The sequence below is a fragment of the Camelus dromedarius genome, chromosome 11, assembly GCF_036321535.1.
Source record: "Camelus dromedarius isolate mCamDro1 chromosome 11, mCamDro1.pat, whole genome shotgun sequence".
In the NCBI taxonomy this organism is placed as follows: Eukaryota; Metazoa; Chordata; class Mammalia; order Artiodactyla; family Camelidae; genus Camelus; species Camelus dromedarius.
The window spans coordinates 51,572,873-51,585,096 of NC_087446.1; the positions used below are offsets into that span (position 1 = coordinate 51,572,873).

Genomic DNA, 12,224 nt, shown 5'->3' on the forward strand with positions numbered 1-12,224 from the left:
TGGCTTTCTAAGAGCATCACCTCCTCTATCTTCTTAAAAGTTGTCCAGCGATAAAATAGTGATGTCGCCCTGGAGAGATGGAGCTCTCCAATCACAGAGGCTGTCCAGAGCTTGGCTCTGAGCTTCTGCAGAAGTGTTCACTGTTACCTGGAAAAGAGGTGTCCTGTAACCATGTTCCCATGGCTTTCTGGCCCACAGGTAGTCACTGGCCATGTCAGATATCAAATATGGGGGAGAGGGACAACAGGAAATCATCTAGCCATCCATTCTAAAATATTTGTGGAGGCCGATGTAGCTGGGTACTAGGCAAGGTGCTGGGTGTACTAGTAGTGAACAAGACAGGCAGGGTCTGCCCTCACAGAGCTTAGACTCTGGTGGAGTATCTAGACCAGGAACCAGGAAGTGTAATCTGCACCAAGTATAACAAAGGGAAATTATAAGGAGCTGCAGGAAGACCACAGAGGGATCTAAATAGTGGGGTGCTGATTAAGTATTAACAACTGGCTCTCCCAAAAAGACAAAACCAAACCAAATCAAACCAACCCCATGATTTGTAGTGTTTGCCCATTTCCATGGGGTAGAGTCCCAGCAATTTTGAGCTACCCACATGGCATCACTGAATCGTTACGAAGAGAGGTGAGCTCCCGAGAGCGAATACAAGCCAACCTCAGTGCACCAGTGGGTCTGTGCCAAGTTGGGGTGGGAGCATGGGGATGTCAGCTGTCCAGAAAGTGTTCTGGAGGAAGAGTCGTCTATGGTGAGAACTGAAGGATGAGGAAGAATCAGCCAGCTGAAGAGGGTCACAGAGAAATGGTCCATGGAGAGGAGATAGCATGTGTCAAGGCCTGAAAGGTGAGAGAGGGCATGGCACACTTGGAGAATTCCAGGAGACCAGTTTGGACCAAGGGCATCCTTATGAGTGTGGAGTGGTGGGGAGGAGGCACGTGTACACATGTTGCGGGTAGTGTGGTGTGTATATGTGCACGGTGCAGTGTGCACATGTGTGTGCACATGTGTGTGTGTGTGTTCGTGTATGTGTGACATGGCATGTGTATATGCACATGGTACAGTGAGGTGGGGGTTTGTGTGTGTGTCTCAGCCAGCTTGAGCTGCCACAACAAAATACCGCAGATTGGGTGACAAACAGTAGACATTTATTTCTCACAGTGCCGGAGGCTGAGAAGTCCAAAATCAAGTTGCCTATGGATTTGGTATCTGATGAGAGCCCTCTTCCTGGCTTGAAGACCACCACCTTCTTACTGTGTCCTCTCATGGAAGAAAGAGAGAGAGAGAGAGAGAAAACAAAAACGCTTTGGTCTCTTCTTCTTATAAGGACACCAATCCCATTACGAGGGTCCCACCCTCAGGACTTCATCTAAACCTAATTACTTCCCAACAGTTTTACCTCCAAATACTGTCAAACTGGGGCTTAGAACTTCCACATGTGAAGGTGGCAGGCTTACAGACATTCAGTGCATAGCAGTGTGTGTGTGTGTCACTGATGAGAGAAACATGGGGCTGTGGAGCTGTGTCAGCCAGGAAGCTACATCCTGACACTCTACTTCAACACTCGATTCTGACAAAATTTTTGGGCAATCTATCCTTCAAGGAGATTTTGAAAGTGTTACAGGAATCCAGCAATTTTGCAACTTTCACGTGACAAGTCTTCCTCTAAATTTCCCTCTAGCTGAAGGCTGCTTTGGAGACCCAGCAGGCCCCCAGGAAGGATCTGGTTCTGGTCATTTGTATTTCTGTGGGTCGGAGTTTGATGCCAAGGGGTGGGAGTGCTTCCCTGGGTCCCCCGGCACTCAAGCCTCCAAGGCCTCACTTCTCAATTTTTATACCCTCCCATCAGCGAAGTTGGAGTTGGAAACAAAATAATTTAATTTAGTTAACTCTTATTCTAAACAAATAGCGAAAATAATTACATAAAGCTTTACTAAACAGTACTTCAGTTCATAACACTATTAAATAGAAAATGATCTATGTGATGAGCATCTTTTATAGTTAAGTAGTTATTGGATGAAATAGTCCATCTTCTTCTTTGCATTTTCCTGCACACACAGCAAGACGAGGACTGCTGGCACCTTAGCAGCAACTGTGGCCACTCAGCAACCCATTGGCGGCTGGCCGAGACTTGTACCTTTAGGAACAGAGATAATTGCAAAACGGCAACTGTTTGGGGCCCTCTCTAAACTGCTGACTTAGCATGGGCTGAAAGAAATGCTGATTACCCATCTAGGGGCAGAGGTTTGGGCTGCAAACCAGGTTTAGACAATCTTTTACTCCCCAACTAAAACTTGGTGATTTTCCAAAATTTTAAGTTTAAAAGTTGGCAGTCATAGGGAAAAAAATGGCCATCACTTTGTACAGAATAGTCAAGTTTTCCTTTGAGATGACAATACCAGGATCCTGACCATAAAACCATCATTCTCATGCAGCTTATTCACAAATGACCCTGATCAAATGCTCCACCACCCTGTGCCGGGGAGGCGGAGCTGTCTAAACGGGGGAGAATCGGGTTTCTGTCTTCCTCCCTGCACCCCCAGGGCTGGTGGAAATACTCCAGCTTAGTGACAGTTACACTTAACATCAAACTAAATGTTAAGAGTAAAGGTGGTTGTCTAGGAGACTTATTGCTGGAGCTACACACAGCCTGAGCCAGACTTGGGATTCTTGGAGACCAGGAAGGCCAAGTGCAATGTGGAGACCATGATTACTCCTTCATTCCTCGGGACTCAATTTCTCTTTAATAACATGAATATAATATTTTCTTCCTATCAGTCTATTAAGTGAACTGGTTAGGTTAAATGAAGTTGATTTGGAAAAAAGTTTAGATTGCAGGGAACTCATGTTTTATTTGGTCACCTTCTATAACCCTCCTTTAGTTGGCCTGGCCCCCTCCGTCCCACCTTCCACACACACACACACACACACACACACACACACACACACACACACACACACCCTTCTAGGATTAGAGCGGCTCATGGTGAAACTGTTCTGTGCCACCATGCACAGAAACACTAGAAGAAAAGGAGTCTGTATTCTTTTGACCAAAAAATGTTAATGAGGTTTTTTTAACAAAAGCATATTTTATTCAACTTAAGTTACTTTTAAATTTTAAGATGCACCATTATTTTATGTACCATTTGAAGAGGAAAATTGCTGTCCATTAAACTAAAACACAGTGCTTTCTTTTCTCTCTGTATTTTGTCAGTCTTTCTAGTGGTTTATCCATTTTGAATTTTCCGAAGAACCACCTTTTGTTTTATTGATTTTCTTATTTTCTTATTTTCAGTTTCATTGATGTGTGCTCTTACCTTTGTTACTCCTCTTCCTTCTGCTTTCTTTTGGTTTATTCAGTTCTTCTTTTTCTAGTTTCTTAGTACAGGAATTTAAATTACTGATTTGAGACCTTCCTCATGTCTAATGTAAGCATTTGAGCACTATATATTTTCCTTTCAGCACTGCATTAGATGCACCATACATATTTCGATATGTTGTTTTTATTTTTAGTCAGTTCTGTGTATTGAAAATTTCCTTTGATGCTTTTTCTTTGATCCATGGATTATATAGAAGTGGGTGGTTTAATTTGCACATCTGTTATTGATTTCTAGTTGATTCCATCATGGTCAGAAAACACACTATATGATTTCAATTCTCTTAAATTTGTTGGGTTTGTTTTGTGGTCCATAATATGGTCTGTCTCGGTCAATATTCCTTAGGTGTTTGAAATAAAAAATCTGTGTCTTGTACTGCTGGTGATAGAGTGTTCCATATATATCAACTAGAACCTTTTTAGATTGATTATTTTGTTCAGATCTGCATCTTTTCTGGTTTTCTGTTTAGTAGTTCTATCAGTTTCTGAGAGATAAATGTGCAAGTTTACAACTATAATCACGGATTCATCTTTCTCCTTCAGTTCTGTCCATTTTTGCTTCATGTCTCTGAGGCTCTGCTGTTTGGTGGGTGCACACTTAGGGTTGGTATGTCTTCTTGCTGAATTGACCCTTTTATCGTTATGTACATGATAGGGACAAAGGGACGTCTCTTTGACTCTCATACTTTTCTCTGAAGTCTACTTTATCAGATATGAATATAGCCACTCCTGCTTTTCTATTATTATTATTATTTGTATGCATTTATTTTTTCACCCTTTTATTTTCAACCTACCTATGTCACTGCATTTGAAGTGAGTTTCTTGTAATCAGCATATAGTTAGGTCATAATTTCTATTCATTCTTCTAGTCTTTTTTTTTTCCTGGTTGATGCACTTAGATCATTTACACTGAAGGTAATTATTGGTATGTTATTGCTTAAGTCTGCCACTTTATTGTTTGTTTTCTCTTTGTTTCTTCTTGTTCTCATTCTTCTGTTTCTTTTCTTGGCTTCCAGTGGGTTACTCAAACATTTTTGAGAAATTCATCTTGGTTTATTGATAGTGCCTTGAAGTTATCTGTTTGTATAGTTTTTGTAGTGGGGACTCTAGGTATTGCAATATACAGACGTGACTTATCACAATCTACTCACATCAACATTTAATCACCTTGAGCAAACTGTGGCAAGGCTGAGTATTTCTCAGACACATTTGACTTATCTGTTCACTTTCAGGACCAAGCTGCAGAAATCATTGCTGCAAGGTGTGCTTTGGAACTCTCTTACTGGAAAGAATTCTTCCATCCCTTATTTGTGATTATTGCCAAGCATTTGTGCTAGAGATGTGACTATGTTATAAGAAAGAACCTGCTGACATTTCCAATGATTCCAGGCTAAATGATCTTGGGAATTGCATTACACAGAAATCGTTCCAACAAAAATAAGAAAATTAAAGCTCAGTAAAATTGAACAACTTGCCCAAAACATGGATATGGGACTCAAATCTTGGTCTACTGGCTATGCTACATCATTTTCTTCAAGTCTTCCCCATCTTGTCCCAGCCCCACCTCTGGCCAGGATCTGCCCCATCCTTTCAGCTTCTGCTTCAGTCATCAATGAGTATTCCCCAATTGTGAACTGTGCTTTCATTTAATTTTGTCTTTAGATTCAATTGAAAAATATAAAGATGTAAAGAAGTTGTAAAGTATTTGTAAATACTCATCCATGATTTCATGTCCATTACCACTCTATTAGATTCTTAATATTTCCCTTATTGACTTGTATTATCTCTCCAGACATTAAGGATATATTGGTCTGTGTTTTGGATGAGCCATTATTTTTAATTGTTTATTCTTTAATGTACAGAGGTATTTTTACTGTTGCATAGTTATGTGAATTCATCATTAACTTCATGATTTTTTTTTCCATCAAGTTTTACTTTCACATGCAGCTATCAAATAATTTTTTCTAAAATGTCTACTTGTTGTTTGGGCTTTTATACCGAATTTCTTCATTTTGGTGTATAATATAAAGAAAGGCTCTAAATTGATTTTTTCATTTAAATCAGTTTCTGCAACACTAATAATTAGTACAATCTTTTTTGGTAGGGGAAGATAGTCATGAGGATGCATGCTAGAGAAGCCAAGGCTGTGCGAACCGCTTCTGCACATGAAGGAAAATGCAGAGTCAAGAGAAAATGGCAGAACTTCCAAGGTGTTAAATAAGAACCAAATGAAGTCATATCTTTTGTTTCCCATTTATGCACCTGTAACAAGGGATGAGAGAAATAACAAAGTTGATTACAAGTAGACAGAAAGCATTTTTGATGTGCTGGGCCTATCTAGGTAGTACTGGGTCTCCTAACCAAGATTTAAAGTGATGTAGAAAAAGTTAGTTTTTAATCAAATCTCTGGATAAAACAAGAATTAGATCAGCCTACATTAAATAAAGCTAACTACAAGTGAATATTATATCAACAAAAAAGAGAGAAAGAAAAGAACACTCTTACCCTCCAAATTTGAAAACCTAAACACTAATTATGACAATACAAGTCCAATCCATCTCATCTCAGTAAAACAGGAATTGCAGAACACCTCTAGAAAAATGAGTAAGCATGCCATAGACTGGGAAAATATATTTGCAATCTGACAGAGGACTTGTATCAGAATATATAAGGAACTCTGACAAATACACAATTAAAAGACAAATGACCTAATTTTTAAAATGAGCAAGAGATTTGAACAGACACATTACAAAAGGAGACATGAATGGCCATTAAATGTGTGAAAAATCCCCATTCCCAACACTAGTCATTAGGGAAATGGACATGAAAATCACGACAAGATAACATTTCACACCTACTTGAAAGGCTGTAAAATACAAAAGACAATGTCAAATGCCGGCAGGAATGTGGAGCAACTGGAACTTGTATGTATTACTGGTGAAGATGAAAATGGTAGAACCACTTTGGAGGACTACTGGGAAGTCTCTTCAAAAGTTAAGCATACACTTACCCTGTGAGCTCTTAATCCCCCTAAAAGTCCATTCTACCCAGCTCTCAGCACTCCCATGCTGCTTTCTCTTCTTCCAAATCTCCTGTATCTTTATCTTACTATTCTCATCTTTCTTCTATTCCCTCTTCTTCTGTCCCAAATGCCATTTCCCTAATGCATTATAAAGAGAGTCGTTTCTTCCACATTCATTCTAGAATGATATAAAATAAGAATGATTTAGGATGAGCTGTGTATATTGCCAAAATAAGAGGGAAACTATTTTGAAAGCTACAAATGTTAGTTATATGCCAAGAGTAACAATAAGAATGGGCCATATACCAATATAAAAAAGACAGTATTTACATTAAAAAAATTTTTTTCATGTATAAATAATTCACAGCCTTCAACAATAGAAAGAAAATGACATCATAGTCACTTGAAAAGTTCATTTATTATATACCAATATACACTTTCCATAATAAAAAAAAAAAGCCTCCCAATACATTGAACCATCTTATAAATGAAATAAGAAAATAAAAATTTTCATCTGTTTATAAATGGGGCTAAATTAACCAGTACAAGATACCATATGTACGTCTGCCCTGCAGTCTATGTGAACTCTAATCCTGAAAATAGCTGTGAGGAGAAATGGTGCTTTATTATTTGGCACTGTAGTATTGCTCTTGAGTATTTATACAATTACACATGTTGATATTTTCAAGTTAGTCATTTCAAATGTAAAGCATTCAAAATATATACAGATTTTTACACTTTTTCAATTTTTTGGATTAATCTTTGATATTTACATTTAAATACATTCAGGTTAGACATTTTTTTTTGTTTTTTTAACACTCAGAAGGTACCTTTTTCCACTTTCGATTTTGATACACTCCTTGGGTGAATGAAAATGGAAATATATCTTAAAAATGCTATTTGGCAAATTTTTTTCCAGTAATAGTAAGTCAGAAGTTATGATAGTTTCTAGTAATGCTCAATGTCCTTAATAAAGTGCACCATTTTGCAGTATTCTGCCTCTAGAAAATAATACATAAAACAAATATATATTTACTTAAGGCACATTCCAGAAAAAGCTATTGAAATGTGATTTAATATTATCATACTTATATGCTACTTGTATTTCATACTTGGCTACACTAAAATATAAAATATACCACAAATATGCTTGCTACTGATTTAGGGGGGAAAAAAAAAAGAAATTCTAGGCAGTGAGTACTAATTTTTAAATCCATTTCAGGTAACTATGTTGTAGAAGTGAGCAAGAATAATAGTTTGCATCTTTTTGTAGTGTTAGCACTTTTATTTTTAGAGAGAACCACTCAACGTTGTATTAAATGGCAAGTGAACGTCAGCAAACACCTGTGCAAGCGAAATGAACTAAAATCCTATTTTAAACATGCTAAATTAAAGACGCAACCTTAGTAGTGGTAATTATTTGCAAGTAGGGACCTTATTTTCTTGTAGATAATTATATTCAATATTGTAAACATTGAAGAAGAGCATTACTGAACTACATATAACTTAGGCTTCAAATTTAAGATATCCCCAAGAGACAGATACATACAAATGGATTTCTGAGCCAGTCAAGGTAATTCCCTGCCCCCACCCCCAGGAATATAAATGTTTGACCGTGAAGGAGAGAAAACTACGTAAAAAATAAAAATCAAATGTACCATACATTAAAATTCTGATGACTACAGAATAAGGTTATATACAGAAACAAATAAGCAATCACAGTTTCCTGCACTGAATGTTTATCAAATAAAAATGTATCAAACAATACTGGGTAGTGTAGCTCCACATGAACTGTGGTCTTCTAAAAATTCTGGATGAGAATGGAAGACGAGAGGGAGAGCATTGTTCAATGACCAAAGTACAAGAGGATTGGGAATCACATGGGTAAGCAAATGCTTCCCGAATAGGCAGGTCAGCGGTAAGCATTATTTTTGCTGTTCCTCTATAATTTAAATCAAGCCCCTCTCTATGTTTGGTAAGATGTCTTAACACTTACAAAAGATCTACTGAATGAAGAATCCACTAATTTGATGCCACAAACAGGATGGGCAAAATATTCCTTGTGTTGACAGTAAGATGTTCTAGCCTGGTGTCTGATCATTCAGGTACCTCACAGGGACAGTTCAGAAGATAATGCCTTTTGCCTCTGTTACTAAATAGACGCAGAGTATTTGGTGCAAGACTGAGGGAAGGCATTGAGTGGTGATAGCTTTGCCACCAGGGCATTTTTGTTTGATGTTCCGAGAATACAGGAATTTGGTATTTTGGTGGGAGGGGGTGAGGAGGTGGGAAGAGGATATTATCTGATGACCATTACGTGCAGCTCCCCTTATTCTGCTGGTGCAGCAGCAAAAATACACCATCTCACACTGCTCTAGTAAAACCTGGGTAGAAATGGACTCCACAGATTTTTAAATACATAAACAGCCATTCACGACAAAAAAAAAAAAAAATGATTTTCCTCTTCTGCAGGTGGCTGGTGATGTTGCTGGTAAACATCTTTGGAATCTCCCTGTTATTTCCTATGAATAACATTCCAATCAAGATAACTCAAATATCTTTGGGAGCATAATTCGCAACCATTTCCACTGGGAAAAGAAAGTATGTTTTCCTTGGGTTAGTGATGCTTGGAATTTGGGGGATTGTAAACCCAGTCCAGTATAATGAGTGCCATGCTTCCAATCATGAAGATGATTCCAACCACGAGGAAAATCAAAGCCTGTAAGTCAGAGAGAACTTGTTAGGGAACATGGGAACTATACTCACTCGGTACAGTTTGCTTTTACAAGTTGTTTACTTAAGGCAGCAATCTGATTTGCATACAGAACTATACCGTTCTTTCAGCTCAGATGTCTATGCCCAGCTGTTCAATCAAATTAGAACCCTAGCTGGGGAAAGAGGGTGAATACAATACTAGAGAGATTTAACCCAAACATTCAAAATAGAAAAATGGTTAATTGATTTGGTACCTCACAATGATGAATATCCCATAATCATTACAAATCAGGTAACAGAAAAAGATTTAATGACCTAGGGAGTGCTCACAATCTTTTAGGTGAAAAGGGGCAGGTTATAAAAGAGTAGTAGGTATGATATGATTAAATTTTGTAAAACAAATGAAAACAAAAGCCTAAGGTAATGCATGTTGCATATTCTTTGAAAAAAACCCCAAAGTGTATGTGTGTTTGAAATTACATATATACGTACCCATGTACATATAATATACATGGAATTATAGACACACATAAATATTTCATAATTTTAACACTAGAAGGGGTCTTATATATTACTACACAGATCAACCTCCTAATTCTACATATAGGAAGCAGCAGCTGAAGTTTTTTTTTTCTTCATTAGAAAGAATCCAGGAGATAGTTTTACTCACTTTTACATCTGGGCAAACTGACAAAGACAAGTATTTGGCCAAGACCACACTGCTGGAAAAGTCCAAGTAGAATGGGCTGCACAGAGTGGAAGTTTGGGGGCCGGGGATGGGAGGATTTTTCTGAAACCAAACTGTCCTCAAGTCCCAGAACAATCCCACGAGGAGAATGACTCCCAGGCAAAATTCAGGGTCACTCAGTCAGAGGCACCTTTCCAACCTTAATATAAGACTTGATTAAGGAGCAGTTGATAATATTTAATCTGGGAAAAACAATTATTTCTAGTATAAGTTTCTGTAATACTATTATGGAAAAGAAATACACACTCTTTAGGTTAATAAGACTATAAATTATACCTAAAGAGATTAATCAAAAAAATGAATGGTTGTGTTCTGGATCTTGGTCCACACCAGGGGACAAAAAGGTACTAAGGACGGGGAACAAAAGCAACACTTTTTCTTTTGGCCTTACAAATCTAAAGAATAGGAACAAAATGTTTAAATAACTTCCTAACACTCCTAGGGACCCTAGTTCCTTCCGGCATAATTTCCCTCAGAGAATACAGCAACAGCTTGGTGGTGGACACGCGCCTGTGCGCAGACTCCATTAGCGTTTGACAGGTGGGAGGGACTCAACACAGGATATATAACATTTGAAGAGAAAAAAATCCTGGAATTCTCTGAGTGGCAGAAATCCACTCCCTCTTTCTCTCCACTGGAGAGTTCCAGCCCATCTCTGAATTTTAGTTCTTGTTTGTCAATTCATTTTTTTTGAACCACATGCATCTCCTGGTTTTCTCTATGTAGTCTGAGAGCAGCTTATAATGGGAGAAATGGCAAACCTTACTTACCCCGACTTTTTGGGGTGACCTAAGAGATTCTTTCTTGACAAGTTTAAGATAAAAAACTGCTGGAAGAATGAAAATCAGCATAGTGGCAGAAGACGCCCCTGAGGAGAGACACGGGACAGGACATAGTCTTACTCAGCAGGTCTGAATCAGCAAGGCAGAGACCCAGGGGCGTACACTTGAAAGTAACCAAACCTAAGCCTTCCGTAATCTTAGCACGATAGGTACTATAAGCTTGTGGATGCTCATTGAAAGAAGATATGTTTATAAACACAATTTAAATGTACCTTACATAGTAGCTGCATACTAACTATACATAACATGTACTAAAAAACAAAAAGACTGAATGTTACAAATTTATAGGAAATTAGTAATGTAAATACATCTATGAACCCATCACACCCCCTTCCTATTTACTTCTAACTTTTCCAAATGCTTGCACCGGAGTTTTTAAAGTTTTACATTGTATTTCAAGTCTGACTGAATCCTGAAATCAGCAGAATGAAAAATTAAATATATTAACAGGTCACTCAGTTAAGAGAAATAATACACTTTACAAAGTCAACCTCCTCTTTCTCCAAAGACATCCTTTTAATGTTCAGCTGATACTCACAGACCTCAGAGGGCATCCTGTAGGTAAAATCTAACTTCCTTCCTCTTTTTCTGATGCAGAGTTAATACCTAAGTTCAAATCCTGGGTCCACTCCAAGTATCATGACTTGACTATTGTGGAGCTCAGTTTCCTGGTCTGCCGGAAAAGGCAGCTAGGCTACATGACCTAGAGGTAGGTTTTAACTAACGTTTTCTGATCCTGTGAATAACTTCCAGTGTCACTGGGAGGGAGGGAAAGTGACCAACTGGAGCCCAGCTGGGCTACTAGGAATTCTCTGAGCCTGTGACGGATGGGGATCCTTGACCTTCCATCACTGGCTCCCTGTCCTCTGTTAATGGAGGTAGCACTTGAGTTGACAAAATAAAAGCCTTTCTGAAACTTACCTATGAATCCAAAGATGTATTTTATAGTTGGCACAAGGATGACCAAAACATTATTAAGTGCAATGAGTATGGCTGCAATCAGGAAATGTCTTATCCAGCTGAAGGGTCTTTTGGGAAATAACAGTGTGATCACTGATGAACGAATCTGCAACAGGAAGTTTAAAGGCAAGGTCACGGCTTTGCTTTTGACTCTATCTACTATTTCAAATATCCTCGTCCCTCTCAAACATTCTTGGTTTTCCTTTTTCTCCCAGAAAAGATCTTGATGCTGGTTCTTTTATTTTTTTTTAATTTTAAAAATTGTGATGAAGTACAAATAACATAAAATCTACCATCTTAACCATTTTCAAGTGAACAATTCAATGGTATTAAATATATTCATATTGTTGTGCAAGCTTGATGCTGATTTTCAATGTTTGGGAGAGGGTCACTTTTCCCTCAGGGGATATATCTTGTGCTCACTTTCTTTGCTTTCAGAATGTTTTCTTAAAAATAGTCTCAGTCAGAAAGAGATAAAAGGCTAGATAAGATGCATAAATCAGAGATGCAGGAAAAACCCTTGTTGATTTTTAATCATGTCTTATCAGACTGGAT

At 38.0% G+C, this 12,224-nt stretch overlaps 1 protein-coding gene across 1 annotated transcript in view; it reads right to left on the reverse strand.

The window, feature by feature from the left end:
• Positions 1-6,840: 6,840 nt before the first annotated feature.
• The window catches only part of SLC38A4 (solute carrier family 38 member 4), a 40,928-nt gene continuing 35,544 nt past the window's right edge, over positions 6,841-12,224 (reverse strand). Inside the window, exons 14-16 of the mRNA XM_010989556.3 lie at positions 11,631-11,775; positions 10,638-10,735; positions 6,841-9,123 (exon numbers count right to left, since the gene is read on the reverse strand). Coding sequence (XP_010987858.1) covers positions 9,022-9,123; positions 10,638-10,735; positions 11,631-11,775 — 345 coding nt within the window. The 3' untranslated portion in view covers positions 6,841-9,021. The remainder of the gene's footprint in view (positions 9,124-10,637; positions 10,736-11,630; positions 11,776-12,224) is intronic.